Source organism: Elgaria multicarinata, chromosome 4, assembly GCF_023053635.1.
Source record: "Elgaria multicarinata webbii isolate HBS135686 ecotype San Diego chromosome 4, rElgMul1.1.pri, whole genome shotgun sequence".
In the NCBI taxonomy this organism is placed as follows: Eukaryota; Metazoa; Chordata; class Lepidosauria; order Squamata; family Anguidae; genus Elgaria; species Elgaria multicarinata.
Genome location: NC_086174.1, coordinates 114,453,248 through 114,474,541, shown reverse-complemented (window position 1 = coordinate 114,474,541; position 21,294 = coordinate 114,453,248). Strand labels below are relative to the sequence as shown.

The 21,294-nt window shown below is 42.7% G+C and overlaps 1 protein-coding gene across 1 annotated transcript in view; it reads right to left on the bottom strand.

Moving 5' to 3' along the window:
- LOC134398220 (protein eyes shut homolog) overlaps nt 1-21,294 on the bottom strand; it is a 614,610-nt gene that overhangs the window by 522,444 nt on the left and 70,872 nt on the right. Inside the window, exon 8 of the mRNA XM_063125472.1 lies at nt 20,550-20,671. Coding sequence (XP_062981542.1) covers nt 20,550-20,671 — 122 coding nt within the window. The remainder of the gene's footprint in view (nt 1-20,549; nt 20,672-21,294) is intronic.

Sequence of the window (21,294 nt, the reverse complement as noted above, 5' to 3'; positions counted from 1 at the left end):
AGAAATAAAAGGCCTGTTTCCAGAAAAAGCACATTATGTTTTTATTAATGGCCTTTTTGTGCTTGAAAAGCTAAGTATGGCGTTTATACTGGTTCTACATATTGTACATTTACATGAAATTGCTTATTACTCATTCTCCATGGTTCAATAGGATTTAATGCTAGTGGCAATTCCCGTAATACTTTCAAAATTTTGCTTCTTTGTGTATGTCATAGGCATTGGCCATGCATGAAATATCTCATCTGTACCAAACACTGATGGATGGGTTTTCCTTTCATTTCTAATGAGCCATTGTAAAGTGCCTGCACCATTTTATATTTGTTTGTTTAAACTTCATATTTTACTAGAATTTCTCTAAAGATGTCACTGTGCTTTCAGAAAACCATTGAATCAAGGGCAAAAGAACAAACAAAATTGATTTTGTTATGACTCATCTGCAGCAGACATCCATTACAAAGGGTTTAGATTAGAAATAATGAGGTCACTAAGTTTCTTTTTGTGAACTTTTCACTGCTATTCTTCATTCACCTTTTATATGTTCTGCAATTTCAACTTTCCTCACATGAAGAAGTCTCCAACTGGCATTAATTGTGTTTTTCACACAATGGGTTTTGCCATTTGTTGGATGCAATGTAACAAATGTTAGGCCTCATTCGTACATTACTGGAATTGTATGGCTACCACTTTTCTGTGAGTCCTTTGCCACTCGAGTAATGTTTGAAAGATGGAAACATATGGGATATTATTATTATTATTATTTATTTATTTATATAGCACCATCAATGTACATACTTCCCAACTTACTGTCCCCCTAATCTAGGGAACAGGTGCTGCTAAGAGTAGTACACATGTTCTCATGGCAACACCATGTTTGTTTAGCCAGTATAATGTACATGTATATTGTTTATTTTGGGCCAAATAGCAGCTTCAGGGAGTGGGGAAATTTTAATTGTGAAAGTGGCACAGGGGGAAGGGATATCCTGAACTTGAAATGACATGTTTCCAATCTGGAACAAGCACCCAATGGTTGCTTTTTGAAAATAATGAAAAGAGATGGAGATACATTCACACATGTCCAACATAAGGTACAGATTGGCCCTAATGGCTGCTCCGTACTTGACACTGTGTATTTATTATTATTTTATTATTATTATTATTATTTATTTATATAGCACCATCTATGTACATGGTGCTGTACAGAATAAAACAGTAAATAGCAAGACCCTGCCGCATAGGCTTACATTCTAATAAAATCATAGTAAAGCGATAAGGAGGGGAAGAGAATGCAAACAGGCACAGGGTAGGGTAAACAGGCACAGGGTAGGGTAAAACTAACAGTATAAAGTCAGAACAAAATCAAGTTTTAAAAGCTTTAGGAAAAAGAAAAGTTTTTAGCTGAGCTTTAAAAGCTGCGATTGAACTTGTGGATCTCAGATGTTCTGGAAGAGCGTTCCAGGTGTAAGGGACGAAAAGGGAAGAAAATGGATGAAGCCGAGCAAGGGAAGTAGAGACCCTTGGGCAGGCGAGAAACATGGCATCAGAGGAACGAAGAGCACGAGCAGGGCAATAGTGTGAGATGAGAGAGGAGAGATAGGAAGGAGCTAGACCGTGAAAAGCTTTGAAGGTCAACAGGAGAAGTTTATATTGGATTCTGAAGTGAATTGGAAGCCAATGAAGAGATTTCAGAAGTGGAGTAACATGGTCAGAGCAGCGAGCCAAGAAGATGATCTTAGCGGCAGAGTGGTGGACAGAAACCAACGGATTGATGTGAGAAGAAGGAAGGCCAGAGAGAAGAAGGTTGCAGTAGTCCAGCTGAGAAATAACCAGTGCATGAACAAGCATCTTGGCAGAAGAGACAGACAAAAATGATCGAATCCTGGCAATATTATACAGGAAAAAACGACAGAATTTAGCTACTGCCTCAATATGAGGAATAAAGGAGAGCGAGGAATCAAATATAAAGCCAAGACTATGAGCTTCCTTGACCGGAGTAAGCGTAACATCATTGACAGTAAGAGAGAATGAGAGATGAGGAGAGGGTTTAGGAGGAAAAACAAGCAGTTCAGTCTTTGCCATATTAAGTTTCAAACGACGATGAAGCAGCCAAGCTGTGATATCTGAAAGACATGCCGAGATACAATCGTGAACATCAGGAGAAATTTCCGGAGATGAGAGATATAATTGTGTATCATCGGCATACAGATGATATTGGAGGCCATGAGATTGAATAAGCTTACCCAAGGGCAACATGTATAAAGAAAACAACAATAGGCCAAGCACAGAGCCTTGTGGAACCCCTACTGAAAGGGGAAAGGAGGAAGACGAGCTGCCATTAGCCAACACGCTGAAAGAGCGACCTGCAAGATAGGAGGCAAACCAGTTATAGACAGAGCCACAAAATCCAAGGTCATGAAGGGAATCTAAGAGAAGATCATGATCAACCGTGTCAAAGGCTGCAGTTAGATCAAGGAGAATAAGAACGGAATAAAGGCCTTTAGACTTGGCAGTAAGGAGATCATTGGTGATCTTAGTAAGGGCTGTTTCAGTGGAATGCAAAGGACGGAATCCAGATTGAAAAGGATCCAGAGCAGAGTTACTAGAAAGAAAGTCAAGACAGTGAGAGTAGACCACACGCTCCAGGATCTTTGAAACAAAAGGCAACAAAGAGACAGGTCGGTAGTTAGACAGAGATAGCCTATCAAGAGTAGGTTTCTTGAGAATGGGAGAGGCTGTAGCATGTTTAAAAGCAGAAGGAAATGAACCAGAGGACAGAGAAAAATTAATAATATGAAGCAAGGAAGGGAGGATAGCGGGAATAAGATTTATAAAGACGCAAGAAGGAATCGGATCACGAGAACAAATGGAAGGCTTCGAAGAGCGCAGTACTGTAGACAGTTCATCAGCTGAGACTGGAGGAAACGCAGAGAAATTTGCAGGAGGAACTGACAGAAGAGGAACAGGAACTGGAAGAGCAGCAGAGCTGGCCAGATCAGAGCGAATAGTTTGGATTTTAGCATTGAAAAAAGAGGCAAAGCTATTAGCAGACAGAGAGGCGGGGAGAGATGGTGGATTAGGCTTCAGAAGAGAATTGAAGGACGCAAAGAGCTGCTGAGGATGCCTAGCATTTGACTGGATTAACGTTGAGTAGTACTGCTGTTTGGCCAGTGAAATGGCAGAAGAGAAAGAGAAGAGTACAAATTTGTAATGGACAAAGTCCGCCCAGTCCCTGGTCTTACGCCAAAGGCGTTCAGCTGCCCGGGAACACGAGCGAAGGTAGCGGAGGAAAAAGGTGAGCCACGGTTGGGGTTGAGAAGGGCAAACTATCCGAGTTGGGCGAACTATCCGATACAGCTACCTGAATACAGGTACTATGAAAGCTACATTTGTGCATTATTAGGCAAATAGACCTTTAAAACACTTGAAAGCAATGGTTATGAGAATACTGGCTACTACTTCAAGGGAGATGTGGCTACCAAGACACGGGTCAATGCACGCTCTATGCTGGTCTGGTGCTTGTGTATTCTGGACCAGTACCCAAGAAGAAAATGTCCAGCATGAAATGTACTTTAGTAACACCAATTTCAGTGGGACATAGGCCTTAGCTAGACCTACCTTATAATCCAGGACAGAGGAGGGGAGATCTCACATTATGTTTAATGCGAGATCCCTCATCCGTTTATATGTGAGGTGCAACAACCTCAGGAAGAGAGGTCCTGCATTGAAGGTAAGTATTTTTTTAAATTTAATTTAGTTTTCCTGCTCCCCCCACCCTAACCCCGATGGGTGCTGCTCCTGGCTCTGTGCGAGTAATCGCGCGGAGCCGAGTCAAATGGCAGCAATGGGCCACATGTCCCATGGTCTCGGGCTCATCCCGGGATCGCGGAAAAAGTGGGCCCAAAGTGGAGGGCTCTATCCCGGGGCAAGGGGGGGGGATCATCCCTCCCTGATCTCGGGATCCCCTGTGCATCATGTGGACACACAGGGACAATCCTGGGATTCGCCCCGTGATAAAGCCCGGTCTAGCTAAGGCCTTAGAGGCTATGAATCCTCAGTGGATTATGACTTTTTTGTTCTTGAACTGTTGATGATGTCTATGATAATTGGGGAAGTCGAAGAAATCTGCAACAGATTCAGAGTAGTTCTATTTTTATGAATCCAACCAGTGGATTCTGCAGCTGACTGATTTTTTCTATGTCACACAGATTCCGTAGACCAGTTTTTCACTTGGGGGGGGGGAGTTTATGATAATACCCATTAACTAATGTGTGCAAGTGTGTGTTCGCGCTAATGTGTCCTTGCACAAATGGGCATTAGTGGTAATGCGAATGAGTGCAAGCAAAACAAAGTTCTGTTTTTTTTAAAAAATCCCATTCTGTCAACGAGTGGATGATGGAATGAAAAATGCCTGACAATCCATGAAACACAGATGGAAAGATTTAACAAAATCCATACATTCCTAATGATAATCCCAGTTCTATCAATGATTCAGTTCAATGCACATTCAGCTAGCTTGTGTTTGAAAGACATTAATTTAATATCCAATATAAGATGACTATAAAAAGTGGTTTTCTGAATCCCTGCTGGGAGAAATTTTATAAACATGAAAGTTATTTAGTACTTTAGTTAAATGCAGGTACCACATACATTTGGGCAATCAATTCAAACTATGGCACCAAGAAACAGCAGTTCTTTCCAATAATTGTATTCAGATTTATCACAATTGGAGATTTATCTTCTGCATTTTTTGCACGGACAGAAAGTGATTTACTCAACATTTCCGCTTGAGCACAAGTGAGATTAATATTGGTTAAAAGTGTAAAGATCTTTATCAAGTAGTTGACTAAAAATGTGGCTGGTAAATGCAGATAACAAATGCAGATAACAAATGCAGCCCAGAGAGCCTTGGCTATGGGAGCGGTATATAAGTGCAATAAATAAATAAATAAATAAATAAATAAATAAATAAACTGTCTCAGCTATCCAGCAGTTACTTATGAGTGTGGGAGCTCCACTGGATGTACTCATTTCAAAAGAATGCACAAGCAGAAAGAAATTAAAGGCTTACTGATATTAGTATGCAGTGTGTCAGTATATATAATCTGTCATTATTCCCAAATGTCCTGCCACCAGATGAATGAGACAACAGAAACGCATTTTTCTTCCCATAATAAAATGTGACATGACGTTTGCTTTCATTACTGAAGAGAATTTTCCTTGTACCACCCATAGGCTGCTTCTATCACCTATAGGAAATAAGCAAGCCTGGTCCTCTTTTCTTTCTTTATTACATAGGAAGAGCTGATTTGCACATAAACATAAACCAGGGGTGGACAACTTGAGAGCCGAAAGGGCTGAAACCACTCTATAGTGCCACAATGGTTAAATTCAGGTTGTTTCCAAGCTAACTTTAAGCCTATTGACATTCCATAGTGGCCACAGAACATAAAAAGGGGCAAATTAAGCTTGGAAGAAAGTGAAATTCGGCACTCTGAGTGCTCTATAGCCACTGCAAACACCTTTCGGGGCACCAGGGAGTTGGGAACACAATGGAGGGCAGCAGGGCTACATATGACCTGCGGAGGACACAATGCTCACACCTGCCATAAAGTATGGTTTAATGCTATGTGGATGAGCCAGAATGAGCAAGAGTCAAGCATCTGGCTCATATGTCCCCCCTCCCTTCTCTTCTAGCCACATGGCTGTGAGGAAGAACACAGCATGTAGAGTTTCGTCCTTGAACATTAGCCAGATTCAGCTGTATGATCAGGATTATTTCTGCTTTGGATAATATTTAGAAATTTATATATAGCCAACCAAAATGCTCTGTGGAAAAGTACTGATGCTGTTCATACGACATGCTAAGCTAGGATGGCTAAGCATTTTGAGCTAAACGTTACGGCTTACCATGTTGTGTGAACCTTTCCTAACCATGGTGTCTTCATAACCACAATTTAAACAAGTGGCCTAACCATGGCTTAAATCCTGGCTTGGTTATATTCAAACTAGGGATACAGGGAGTTTAAATCAACCACAGAGTTTAAAACAATATCTAGTCATTTGCTAAGCAAGGATTGAAAAGCTGGCTTATGTAACTAACTACAGGATCCGGCCTTCAATCGTGACAATAAGATGGGATTCTTTAAAGGTGAAACTAAACTCTGTGCCAAACTCCTCTTCTCAGCTTCACAGGAGACTAGGGGAGCGGGGAGGGCATGAGCCTGATGCTTTTGCTTGGGCTTGGGCAGATTTCACATAGCACCAAACTGTGATTTCACATTACATGCAAACCAGTCCAAAGTGACACATCGCAACTTGTGCAGGAGACTGGTGTGTTTTCTAGGGACGGGTGATCATTTTGTTTCAGTTCTGTTTTGATTTTGAAAAAAAAATACCCAAATTTGCAGAGTTCTCTATGTTTGGATTAAAAAGATCTTGAGATTAAAGAAAACCAAATTTGAGAAAGAACACAACTGACAGATTTGCCATCGAGGCCCAAGGCTTTCAGTGCTTAACTCTTAAAAGTCTGAGTTTGAATCCCTGTGTATTCAACCACCTTGGCACTGAATTAGGGATGCCACCTCCTTTTTTTCTCAAAGGCTTCTCATGTTTAACAGCTGTATGGCAGGAAGGGACATCATGATCCTCATCCTGCTGAAAATAGCTCTAACTATTGAATTTGCCTGGTGCAGGTGGGTGAGAATCTTGTTTCAGTTTGTTTTTGATCAGGATTTGCCAAAATTCACAAAGTTCATGTCCTTATTGATTTTTGTTTTCCTGTCTTATCCATTCTAGATCCTGCTTCTCACCTTCTTATATATCTACAGATTCTGATTCTGCCAGCCAGCTCAGGCCAGATAGACAAGTATGGAATTGACTTTAACTAGAGCAGCACACATCTCAGCTTGTACTAATGCACGAAGCAATTATGCTGAATCCCATCCAATGTCTTTGGGGGATCGAAAACCAAATATTTGTTGCATCTTTCTTAGTGACTGACTCTATATATCTTTTTATGTTTCAATGGTATCTTTCCCTCTTCCTAATGTTTGTCACGGCAGCTGCTACTAAACCCAATAAATGTTCTAGTTAAAGGGCTGATTTGAAAAGTGCCAGTAAAACATCATTGCAGCCTTTTTGTAAGAAATGACTTATCCTGGCCATCATCTCCCTTACAGATCAATGTGCCTAAAATGCGCTTCTTCCTAAACGACTGGATTTTTCACATTACTAGAGAGCTGGAAAGTAAACTGGAATATAAATGTTAATTTCAGTGCTGAGTTCAGCCTGCCTTCTGCCGCTACTGGCACTGCTTTAAACCATTGTTGCCTTCCTGCTTTCGACTGCACCTTCCCCGGCAGCAGTGAACAGCTTCAGCCGCAGATGGAGAATCTGTATAGTGCTTACTGGTCCCAGATGCCAGGCTCTGGAACACTTCTTGCTAGCAGCATCTGGCTGTTTTCCTGGCACTCCATCTGCGCTTCATGGCCAGCGCTTCTTCTGGTTTTGTGCAGATCTGTGTCTCAGACCATTTTATAGTTTGACCATTAAACTTCTGGCTGGCCTTTAGTTATGCCCACAGTGGAGATGGAGGGAGTGGGGCAAGAAAAGGAAAAGAGAGCAGAGAAAGCTGCATAGAAAAGACTCTGCAGCTTCATGATATGCATAGCAAATTAAGGAGAACATTCATATAGTAGCCAGGGAGTCAGGAGTAGCTGAAATGCAGAAGAGTACAAGGGTCCCATACCCATGTTTTCTCCCTTAAAGTTTGTGAATGTCTCATTGTACTACAATCATCTATGCTTGAGTTCCTGACAGTTGCTAAAATCTCAGCAAGTGCCAGTGTTAATGTTAGCTAAAACTATCAGCAAATAAACAGTACAAATAATATAATCCCCCAAACCCCGTAGGCCAAGAATACATTAAGACTTCCTTCCCTACCTCATCAAGGAGCGGCCAACATATTATCCATTACATTCTATAAGCTAAGGCTGTGCATTGTTTTCAGTTGATTGCTGAATGCTTAGCCAAAATGACCAATCCTGACCAATCCTTTCCTAAAATCCCAGCCCTTGCATCCTATTTTTCAAAATTTACTCTTGTTGTTGCTGTCATCAGGTAAGCCACTTCTCTTCACTCACACACACCCCTTTCTGGCTGTAGTAGCATTTTATTTATTTTCAGTAGGGCTGTGCTCCGCTTCGCTTCGGATCATAGAAGCAGCATTGGATCGGCTTGATTTACCTCCATTAAAGGTGTAGGCAGATTGGGTCAGGGGGGCAGTGGAGCAACGCGGGTCAGGTCATCCATTTGCGGATCGACCCGTTTCCTCGCGGAGCTCCGCCCGCCATATTGGAAGGTTTACCTTATAGGATTGCATTGTGAGAACAAAGCATGTATAATTTTTTTGTTTTAAAAGCTACGTTCTTGAAACTTACTGTGCTTAGAGAGTGCTTGTTGGGGGTCATTTGTGTCAATTTTCAGAATTTTTCATCATGCGGTTTGCTTGCTATTAATTTTTATAGAATGGGTAAAACGGGAGGGAGAAGCTCTTCTTTTCCACGCTGATTGACAAATTGAATTCCCAGTCATGATGATAATATGAAGCATCCTCCAATCCCAATGTTGGAGGGGGGGAAACTAAGCCAGAGGGAGCCAGAGACAGTTTCCTTTCTCAGAGCGTTAGTTAGTTCTGTACTGTAGCTGCGTTTGTTTGGAGGAGATAGGATTTAGCTTGTGTGTGTGTGTGTGTGTGTGTGTGTGTGTGTGTGTGTGTGTTTTGCTGTGCACTGCTTGTTAAGTGCAAAAAAACATTCAATTAAAGTCTGAGCATTCAAATAAAGTTTTGGCAAAGCACAATACACACTTGTCCCATTTCCCCAAATAATAAATACATTATTAGTATTAGTCCTTCCTCGTGATGAAAAAGGCATTGCTGCCCAGTTGTATCTGTAAAAAAATGTCAGAGCTATTTGCATTTTTGAAAATGGGGTGTGAGATTTTGAAATATTTCCCCAAAATCAGTGGATGCTCGGATTTGATCCAAACTGGCCATGAATGTGGATATGTGGATAAGCTCTCATGGTGCTGATTTTGAGGTTTCTAACATTAAAAGTGATGGAGATGTAGAAAGGTTTGTTAATTGGGGTTAGGGTTGAGGGTTAAAAAGTTTTAAAAATCGCTAAAAATCAGGGCATCCTCAGATTTCCTTGAAACTTGGCATGAATACGGATCTAGGTGGAAGCTGGGATGGTGCCCATTTTCAAGTTTGTATCTGGAAAATGACGGAGATATTGGCATTTCTGAAAATGGGGTGGGGGATTTTTACATATTCACCAAAAATCACTGGATGCTTGGATTTGCTTCAAACTGGCCATGAATGTGGATACATGGATAAGCTATCATGGTGGCAATTTTGAGATTTCTAACATTAAAAGTAAAAAAGTTATAGATGTTTGATTTTCAATGCAAGTCTATAGGGGGGACACAGAGCTCTGATCCGGATCCCGAGCCCTGCCGCGGAGCAGAGCAGACCATAGGTGGATCGGTGCAGGGTGGATCGGACCCAATCCGGAAGTTGCAGATCGGAATCCAGAGCGGATCAGCGGATTCAGTATTATTTGTGCTTCTGTGAATATAGTATAGTATCATTCTACATTGTGTGTGTGTGTTCATTGTGTGTGTGTTCATTTTAACCACACACAGTACATCTGTAATACAAATACTTTCATATAATTCAATGAAGTGCCACTTCCCCACCATCCCTTCCATCCACCCTCAAATAATGTTGTTTTATTGCAGGAACCAGCCTAGGGTTATCTTCACATTGTATGTCATGTTTATGCAAATGGCCCAAGCAACCCCAGACAAGGGTGAGTCTCCCGTTTAAAACTTTTTTAAGTGTAGGAAGTTTTGAGGGGGGGGTCTTCTTTCTATTTTATTTTTTTATTTTTTAAAAAAACACCCTGGCACTTGCAGGAGCCCAGGAGTTCTTCCTGAATGCCTATTGGAGAGGGTGATGTCACTTGGTCTCCAATAGGCATTCATGAAGGACTGCCAGGCTCCTCCAAGTGCCAAGGGTAGTTTTTTTTAAAAAAAAAAATATTTAAAAAATGGAAAGAAGTCCCCTAAACAACCAGTTATACTTTTAAAAGAAATGCTGTCTCCCCCTCCCCCGCTCCCCAAGGAAAAAATTCTCTGAAATTTGCCCTTTCCTGTAAAATAGGCAGAAAAAACAATGCCTCTTTCACAGGGAGAGAAAAAGTTCCTGAACATAGGAGGTGGGATTCAGTACAGCACTAGGACATCTTCCTGCAGAAATGGCTCAGAGGTGGAAGTGGGCATGACAGTTCTCCCTTAGGTCAAGCACAGCCATGACTAAGTCCTATGGTTGATGCTATGCTGTGACTTCAGACCCTCAGAAAGGAATGTGGAGGCCACACACAGGTGCATCACACCAGGAGAACCTCTTCTCTCTTCTTTCTTTCTAGTGTGTGTGTGTGTGGGGGCAATGATTCCCACTTTAATGGCAGGAGCAGCCATTTTGAATTTGCTGCTGAGTGCACTATGGTTTACTTGTTTCATGTATGCTTTTACTCAGGTTGGGCCATTGAGCAAAATTCCATGCATTTAGAAAGTACCCCCTGTCCACAATTAGTCATCATGAAATAATTTCAGATACTTTAGTAAAAGGGGATCAAATAAAAGTAAGTTGTATCCAACAGGTTTCATTTCTAATTTGGAATGGTATGTGCTATTCCCTTACTATTACATCACCACTGCTAATATTGTATAAACCACATTTTGCATATTGTACCACACTGCAACATGCAGTTGGTCTCTAGTTTTGGCTGCTTTTAGCAAAGAGTGTGAATTTCCTATCCAACCTCAGTGAGACATATTAAGCATCCACTATATTGCATCATGCCCAGAGGGCATATTTTTGTTTATTCTTCCATGTTTTCTCAGAACGGTGACACTTTTTTTTACATAAAAACCCTAGTCAAACATAAAAATTTAGAACAACCTGCAATCAAAATGTGGTAAACATATTTCAAGCCAATATTTCTGTTTATATTTGCCAATAAAGCAGAATGGGTGCCCCCAGTAACTTGCATGAGGAAACAATAATATTTAAAAAGCCCCATTTTATTTCCCTTCAGGTGGAGAAGCAAAGAAAATGGTTGCTTTGGTGAGCACAGGTTGAGTATGTATGCTGCAAGAATTGTAAAAGCGTATTTAAATATTTGTATAGCCTCCTCTCAGAGTTATCTATAGCTCCCTAATGCATGCAGGTGGTTGAAAACTCAATAATCTGAAGCTACGAAAATACAAATGCAAATAATGCAACCTACACCATCATTTAACCAATGGTGCTATTCAGGAGATTTAGAAAATGAGCTTCTCATGTATATTATGCATATATTTAAGCTAAAAACCGATGCCTAGAATTGTTTTATTGTAATCATAATTTAATGATTTCAGTAGCACTTTCCAGCATGCACAATATTTTACAATTCTTGGCTCAGTTATTTCCTTTGTATGTAGTTTTGAGATTAGCTATCACACATCAAACTTCTATTTTTGGCATATTACATGGATGGTATGGATGAGTATTCCCGAATAAAGCAACAGGCTTTCAAAATGTGAGGGGGGGAGTAGGGGGAATGTGAGGGATGAAGACAACAGCAGGGTGGCCAGCACTTTGGGTGCATCCAATGATAAATAATGCCACCAATCTATGCAACACTTTAATGGTGAACAATGTCAAGCAACAGCTGTCCAGCACTTAGATGGGGAGAAGTCTGGCTATTTCCTTCACTTATTCCTAGTGATTGGAAGTGGTCTCCAACCAGTGGAGCTAATCTGAGTTCCGTAAAGGGTACCACCCACAACTGACTACGTTCTCCCCTCCAGGCTTCTGAAATTGCTCCGTTAGATCAGAGGGAATAAGAGGCAGAGTGGATTCCCTTCTCTTCCCCCTTGTCTGCTCTTCTGTTTTTATTAGGGCTGAACTGAAATACCCCTCTCCTTAATTTTGCCCCCAAATTCATCACCACAAATGATGCAAAGGGGGTGACTGGGTGTGTAGGGCGGTACCCTGGGAGAAGTTGTGGTTTTCCTGTTGACCAGCAGCTGCTGTCCCAATAATGCCCCTGTGAAAAGTACTATTGTGGGTAAACGAAAGTGTGTCCCTCCTCCACTTGGGATAATCACATTGCTGACGGCGGGGGTGGGGGTGGGGATAGCCATAGGAATCTCTGCCACCTCTAGGATAAATTAAGAGGTGGCAACAGTGAAAATGGGGAAGAATGGTTTCATCTGCAACCCACTCTTCTCCTCCTCCTCCTCCTCCTCCTCCTCCTCCTCCTCCTCCTCCTCCTCCTCCTCCTCCTCCAATGATTTTTAAAATAACTTTTGGTTCAACCTTATCTTTTTGGCTTCTCAGAAAGTTAAAAGGAAAGGGAGAATTTCAAGTGGAAGGAAGGTCTCACATGCAGATGCCCCTGTATCTGTCACCCAGTGGAGGCTTATGGCTCCGATTTCAGTGGGGCTGTGAATCCATTCTGATTTCTAAGGGAGCTATCTAAGGTGCTCCATCTGTTTTCAGCACCTTGGATAGCTCCTTTATAGTTATGGCTAGTTCCAACTGAAACACAGAATGGATTCACAACCTCACTGGAATCAGAACCAGCTGCCTCCACTGCTGTTCTCTTTCACCTTTCCAAGCTAGAGATTGCTCTTGGAAGGTAAGTGGAAAGTCGGAGAATCATGCAAGCATTCTCTCCTTCTTCTCACCACCACCAAATTAAGTCAGCATGGAGGCAAGAGATGAGGAAGTGAATGACTGGATTTTCCACTTGTGGGCAGCTTTAGCACATTGTTGTTGTCAACAAAGAATGTATGATTTCCCTATGCGTTTTGGGGCTGTGCCACTGCTAAGGGCCATACACACATGACACCCTCTGTGCAACAGTAGGTTAATATCCAATTCTTTGCTCCAAAGCATCTCCAGGAGTAGGCAATTCACTGTAGAAAAGAGGGGAGGGGAGAGGATGGGGGTTGCTTAACCCTTTCCCTTCCCACCAGCTTTTCCCAATCATAAACATGTCTCTGGAACTCTTACAAGTGAAAAAGAACAGGGGGCGCAGGATTTTCAGGGGGAAATAGCATGAAGGAGAATTAACCCAGCCACCACCACCCCCGTCCTCTCTTGTAAGCACTTTAGAGCAGAGAAGTAGCTTTTGGGTTAACATTAAATACTGCTAGCTTATATTCAGTAGGGTCCTGAAGAATGAAGAAGTTGGTGAGGGTGTGGGTATGGGTGGGAGTTAGGCTCATGTTACATGTGGCAAGAGTGTAACGTAGATGAGAAGAATATATTCCTGTCTTCCTGTTAATTTGTTTTCTATTCCCTGCCCCACAGCCCTCCCAAAAGAGCTTCACAGATGGCTATTGTTTATCTGTTTGCTTGTGGCAATGGGTTCCTGAGGTCAACAGTGCACTGTGAAGAAATGGGAGTCCATGACCTTTCTTGCAACATCCTGTGAGCTGATTTCTTTGGATCACCTTTAAATCTTAGACAACAAACCTAAAAATATATTACTTTCTCCAGGCCAGTCATGAAAATACATGTGTCAAACCACCCCTACTTAACCATTTCTTGAGTGTAAAGACCTAAAGTTTCGCTTTATATGATCTGGATTATTTATTTTTACCTCCACTTGCTGTAACCTTTTCATACCTTGTACATCTCCCCACACCCCATAATTGGGCTATCAGAGGTGAGTGAAATAAGGGGATTATTGGAACTGAATTCTAAATGACAATTTGTGAATGAAAGAAGAAATAAAGAGACAAGACACAGACATATGGCATGAACTTCAGCCACATTTACTTAACAAAAGATCTGCTAGGGAGCCTGTGTTCTAAATCCAGGATGCTGGCCTGTAGGGATATTGTGTGAGACCAGCCTGGGTCTGTTGAGCAGTGGCCTTGCGGTCATCACCCTTCAGGGTCCCACTTATACAGGTGTAAAGAGACCTCCCCAGGTCACCCCTTTTCAGGGCCACAAAGCCCAAAGCAGGTAAGCCAGGTTAGTGCCAATCATACCCGCAGTCTCACAGCCCTAAGTATCACCTCTCGCCCTAAAGGTACTTCCAGTCCTAAACCCTACCTAAATTTCCTCCACATACCTGCCAATCAAATGTGACCTAATGAACTTGAACAGGCAGTCCACTGAAAAGAAGTTTCCCCATAAATTCAATACAGAGGGCTGACCCTGATTCGGCGGCTGCCTTGATGGCACTGAGTTGCCCCCACTTTTATAATAACCCCGCACTTTTGCTTCTTCAGGGTGACGTCAGGTAATCCTGATTCAGGAGGCAGTGCGGGCTTTCCGGACGTTATTCCGCTCACTTGGCCCAACCCTCCCCCTCCCCTGGCTTCTGGTGAAAAATGGGAGATCGCTTTCCGCCCGGGAATGCCCCCAGTGTGGCACCAGAGTGAGGACAGATGGTGCAATAGTTATACTGCCTTTGCTGCAGCAGGAGAAGTCAGAGTGAGTCTCCAACTTTTCTACTGTGCATCGTCATCTCTTTGCCCCACAGCGACTGCGAATCGGAGGCTGCGTCATATAACCAACACAGCGCCGATTCTCAGCCATCGCAAGGCAAAGACAACATATAGACATTCCTCAGGGTATACAGGATTGAAATCCAGAGTTTTAAGACTCAAATCCTCTGTCTGGATATATGAAGCTGTCATTTTAACTTCTCCCCACATTCAAGTTCTTCCCATCCTGTTATTCAGAAATGTATGATTACTGGTAAGTATTACCATAAACAAAATCCTCCATCATCCCTACCCTCTTCCCAATGCGTCATGGGAGATATAAACTCCTCCTCTCTTTCATTCTTCCTGATGGAGGCTGCTTGAAATGTCCCAGAATCTCCTTTATGCTCAACCCATTCCTCTTACCCATCCACTGCACCAGCCTCTACTACTAAATGGATAGAACAGGTTAAGAAATTCGACCCTTCTTCACTCCTCCTACACCCAGGAAGACATTCTGCTCACTCCATAAAAACAAGATAATGTTTTATGGTTCTAGCAGCAGTGATATGCCCTTTGTGAATAAGGCTGCAATCCTGTACACCTAGGGTGCAGAGATTCTGGCTCAGGGGGGCAATATGGGCTTCCAGGGTTCCTCAGATGGCCATGGCCCCTTTCTCCCAACTATTGGCCATTTGGTGGTTTTCTGGTTTTGGTGCAGTTGCCCCAATTCTGGAAGGTTGAATTACTTCTCCTAAAGCTTAGTTATTGGCAAGAAGAGCTTTCAGCTAAAATAAGCTGGTATTTTGTATGTTTAGGTCTCACCTTTTTTGCCTTCAGCCTTGCCTACCCCTGGAATGTGGAGATTCTCCAAAAAACGGAATTGGTTCCTTGGACTGAACAAGTTTCTCCATCCTTATAATACACATTTATCTGGGAGTGAATCCCATTGAACTGAGTGGGGCTTTCTTCTGAGTACCATAGGATTGCACACTTGAATGTAATAAAAGTAGGGGTGTGCACGGACCCCCGCTCTGCTTCTCTTCCAGATCCGCGATTTGCGGATCGGGCCGCTTCGCTCCGCCTATGTCCTCTCCACTCAACTGCGGAGCTCCGGATCCGGATCGGAGCTCCGTTTCCCCCCCATAGGCTTGCATTAAGCTAAAAAAGTATACAACTTTTTTTCTGTTAAAGTTAGAAACCTCAAGTTTGGCACCATGACACCTCATGGAGGTATACACACGCACGCCAAGCGTCAAGGCAATCCCATCATCCCCTGATTTTTGGGGAATTAATGAAAATCGGGCACCCCATACACACCTCTTTCGATAGCTCTGTCAATTTGCACGTTAGAAACCTCAAACTCACCACCATGGCAGCTTATCCAGGGATACACATGCACGCCAAGACTCAAGGCAGTCCCATCATCCCCTGATTTTGGGGGAATTTATGAAAATCGGGCACCCCATTCACACCCCTTTCGATAGCTCCGTCAATGTGCACATTAAAAACCTCAAACTCGCCACCATGATAGCTTATCCAGGGATACACATGCACGCCCAGATTCAAGGCAGTCCCATCATCCCCTGATTTTTGGGGAATTTATGAAAATCGGGCACCCCATTTGCAGACGTGGACTGTTCTCTGACATTTGGACAGATAAAAAAAGGGAAGTGGGCACACTCACAGATGCCATCTAGACCCACGATCATGCCAAGGTACAAGGCAATCCCATCATCCCCTGATTTTTGGTGGGGCATAAACCTGCAGACAGCTCAATGGGGCCATTTCAAAAGAAATCCCAACATGCCATGAATTGGGGAGTAGAGATCAACCTAAATGAATCTTCTTCCATACTTGAAAAATAGATTTGGAACTTCCAAAACTCTAAGTGAGCGCAGGAAGGACTTCTCCCCTGAGTCAAAGCCAGACACAAACCATCCCTGTGAGGCGGGCAGGGGAGGAGGGAGGGAAGGCAGGCAGGCAGCAGACATTTCTGGGGGCATAAGGAAGTGAGCCAAGGATAAGCCAGTAATGCATATAAAATGGAATAAATAAATAAATAAATAAATAAATAAAGGAGGGGTGGAATTAAAAGCAGCAGTGTTGCTGAATAAACAACAAGAAGAACTTTTTTAAAAAGGCTATATCTGTCTTTTACCAGTAATAAGGGGGTGGGGTGGACGTGCCCAGATGGGGAATCATCGGCCAATTTAACTGGTCCTGTCTAAGAACCAGTCTTTTAAGAAGCAAAGCTCTCACTTCAATTCATGATAGGCGTTGCTCCACCGGGTTACTCTCTTTGGAGGGCTCTGATGGCCCTCCAAGTACAGGAGAGAGTGAGGGCATGTCCACATGCCCTAGGGGAGCTCATCCCCTTGCACCACATCTTTTCAGTTGTTCCCCAAAGTTAGGGTGGGTAGCAGTGCTGTGTTTCTATCTCTTATTATTGGCTTAGTATATGATTTCAGGTTGTGTTTGTGCATTTGGTGGGGCTACTGTTTTAAAAAACACTGGGAAAAGTCCGTTCAGACTAAGAAAGAGAAGTTCCCAGAATCCCAAGTTACCCATTTTGCCTATCCCCTCCTCCAACTTTGGGATCATGTGATCATGACCGGGAGTTGACTCTGCCCCTCAGCAATCGAAAAGGTAATCTTTTTCCCGCCTTTACCCTACTTTTTAAAAAATTCTAGCAAGCGAACCGCAGCACGCAGAGAGCTGAGAGGCTCAAAATGACCCCCAGCCATGACTCTCTAAGCACAAGAAGTTTCAGAAAGATAGCTTCAAAAACAACACAGTTATCCCCTTTTCTTTTCCGCAATGCAATCCTATGGGCGAAATGTTTCAAGATGGCGATCGGATCGGTCCGCGGAAAGAGAAGCGCTCCGAAAATGGGCGCTTCTCTTCACCTTGCTTCTAGGGGTCCCTGGTCCGCTTCTACTCCGCCTCTGGGCAAGGCGGAGCAGGCCAATTCGCTTCTGCTTCTACGCTTCTAATCGGAGCGGAGCACATCCCTAAATAAAAGTCTTTGGCATCCTTGAAAGGAGGAGTCAATTTCTGTAATAGGCATTGAAATCACCCTTAAACTCTGCATTGGACACGTGATGAGTTATTTGATTTAATATCAAATAACCCAATCTTACAGAAGGAAGGAGAAATATATGTTATGCGTTTAAAGCTAGACATGTCCTCAAACAGGAAATGGAGAAAACTTTTCATCAGCAAACCAAACAACTTGTGATAGATGGGCAATTATATAAATAAGACAATTCAAGCAAGCTTATTAAATCTTACAAAGCTTTTGCTTTCAGACTCGCTCTGAATGTGCAGTCAAGTAGTCCATGATGACCTTTCCCTGCCAGCAGGATAATTTCTTGTCAGCACCGACAGAAAGAGAGGAATGAAAGATTCACTCCTGGAATACTTTTGAATCCTTTCATTCTGACAATGAAAAGCTTGGCACAGAAAGGCCTACAACTGATTATCAAAGAGATGTAAACAAATATAGAAGCTTTCACGATGGTGGGTTGACGTGATCATCTAGAGCATTAAAAAATAGAGACAGCCGTGGCATTGCTTTTAAACCTTAGGCTGAATAGATGGGTCCATTTTTACCTGTTTTAGTGAAGAAAGGCAAATGCAAGGAAATGGGAAGAGCAAGGATCCCAAAACATCTGATCTGGTATTGGAGCTATACTAGAGTGACCAGATTTAAAAGAGGGCAGGGCACCTGCAGCTTTAACTGTTGTGATGAAGAGGAAATTTCACCAGGTTCTGCATATATACAAATGACACCTGCTGAAATTCCCTTTTCTATGCAACTGTTAAAGATACAGGAGCCCTGTCCTCCTTTTAACCCTAAAAGAGGGAGTCAACTAAGCCACCTTTGGCAGGGAGTTCCACACCCTGGGAGCAGCCACTGAGAAGGCCCTCACTCAGTACCAAAAGGTACCCCCCAAAAAAGAGAGCCTCTCCTGAGCATCTTAAAATCCAGACAAGCTCATATGGGAGAAGGCGATTTTTCAGGTAACCTGTCTCAAGCCATTTAAGCCTTTGGGTGCAGTTGGCTCACTAGTCTCATGTACATCTGCTCTACATCATATTCATCCAAATACCAAGCTAAACTGGGTCACTTTGGAGAAATCCTGAGGTTTCCTGAGGTGACGTGGGATTCTGTCCAAAGTGACCAGAACCACAGCTGACCTAGCCTGAATTTTTATGTGTGATTCAGGACTTTTGCAGAGTTTGTCTGAAAATATAATGCTGTTTTGCTTTTGATTTACTATATATAGGAAGCTCCAAAGTGGGGTAAAAGGTGGGGAGGGAAAATAATGAAGTAACTGGCAGATCTACCTTCTAATCACATGGAATGCTTCACCAGGGGCTCTCCAATCATTATGGTTGTGGGGATGGACTTGAGTCTTATAAAATCTTTTGTCCTTTCTGCTGAGAGCAATAATGTGTTGAAGGGCTTTCTGTGAAAGGAATTGTTTGCAGCTAGCTTCTGTGCTTACTTCAGTCCTGACTCCTCATCTTTGTTTCAACCAATCCTTTCTAGTCCAACCTCCCCAAAGCCTGTGCACCCATCCTTCTGTTATTTTGCAGGTTTATTACCAAGGGAGAGTTTGAAATTTTTGTTTTATTCGTAGCAATTTTCCAATGAACAATGGGGTTAGGAAATATCTGTTTACTACCCCAAAACTGTAAAAACACCCCTCGCAAAATAAATAAATAAATAAATAATAAACCCCAACTAAATCTATCCGCTTGAGCTTTGGCAGGCTTTATGCCCACAGAATGGGCAAGTATGATGGCAAATATAATCTAATCCTAAATAACATTACTTTTTTGAAAGAACAATCTTTAAAGTAGTTTAGCACCCAACCCACTGATCTATTTCTGTGTTATTTGTCAGGCTACATTCACTTAGAAGGATCTGCTAGGCCTGCAAATTTAAATGCCTTACTTCCACACCCAGCACAGCCTGGGCGTGGAGAGGCTATTGTGGGTGGGCATGGGAGACGAGTCAGGGAGGCACGCCATAGGCAGCTTCCCCATGGTGCCACCAGAGAGAGAGGAGAGGAAATCTGAGCCCATATATTGGCTCTTGCCCCTCCCGTCCTCCTCCCCTTCAAAGCACGGCTTCCTTCCTCCCTCTCTGTAGGCAGTGTGTTCTGGCTGGTCATCCTTTCGGAGGCTGAGTAGGAATTTTTTGCTCATAATCTGTCACTGGTTATGAGTTTTTTTTTCACCTACTTCACACTGTAAGACAGGCAGGGAGGAATAATTAGGTTGATTTGGCTTTGTTAACAATTTGGTCGCATTTGCTGATAGGCAGGTATGTGCAGGGATCTTGAGTGGGTTAGGGTTAGTGAGCATTCAGAGGCACCGTTTTGGTGATGGGTAATGCCTGAGGCTCCTCAGCTGTGAGCCCTGCAGCCCAGCTGGTGGTGATAAGAGTTACCTTTGATGCCAACCTTCCTCACCCACTCGGAACCTCGTGGCAAGAGGGGGGAGGGTAACAAGAAAGGCCACCCCACCCCAAATGGGAAAACCTGGGAGATGGCAAACATCGAGGTGCCACTCTCAGGCCGTGAATGTCTCACTTGATAAAACAATGGCATGAGGCCGGTGTAGAGAAGGTGCTCACTTAGGATTTCCCTTTCTGCAGAACAATTAATAAATGTGGCCCTGTTTAAATCCCAACTTTGTGTCCGCCTCATTATTTCCCACACTCCACATTCCCACAATTAAATTCTTTTACAAAACCAAAAAATGTTAGAGCTGTTTGTGGCTTTCCCATGGTAGTCAATGGGAGATACAAAGCTTCAGGTTTGTACACATCCCTACTCAGTGTATGTCAGTATATACTCAGTATATATCTCAGTTATGTAACAGTTTTGAAATCCAGCAAATGTACAAATAAAGGAATAGGCAGAAACTGTAAATCATAATCAGAGCATCACAGATCAGTTGGTGGTAGAGAGGATGCTACTTACCGGAAATCATTGAAGAGATCAACGCAAGTGGCATTGTTCTTACAAGGGCTAGAATCACACTCATTGGATTCCGCTTCACAAAATGGTCCTTCCCAACCAGGCAGGCAGAGACACTGGTAGCCCTGAAATGAGTTAGGGGAGGGGGGGAATGAATTCTTTGTCAATAACTGAGTGTTGACTGAATTTACAATGCAATTGTTGGGTTTTCTGTTTGATTAGCATTTTAAGGAGAAAAATACTTCATTTTTAATTGCAGTATCAGCCTGGCACAATATGTTACTGAAAAAGAGCCTGTACTTAATAAATAATATTTGCCCAATGTCAATACAGAGCTCCTTTATTAGTTACCACAGCAGCAAGGGAACCACTTTCCCATGTTTTCCTTCTACACTGCTGCGGTAATGGATGAAAAGCTGAAACTGCATTGGAAGGGCAATGGCATAAATTCCTCCTACCTAGTTGTCATATTGCTGAAAAAGGATGACAACTATTGAATGGGCACCTGCTATTGGGTGGCATAAAAATATAATAATTAAACATGCTGTGTGCTTAGTCCAACTCATGTGATTCCATCTTTTTGAACCTTACTGAGGCAGCAATGTATGAAAAGGCAAAAATGTGATCCTAAACATATTTTCACCATGGAGGAGGCTGAAATGTTCTACATTAAGTTTAAAACACATATGGGCAACCAGTGGCTCATGGGCCACATGCAGTCATCAGAGGCCATCTGTGAGACCCACAA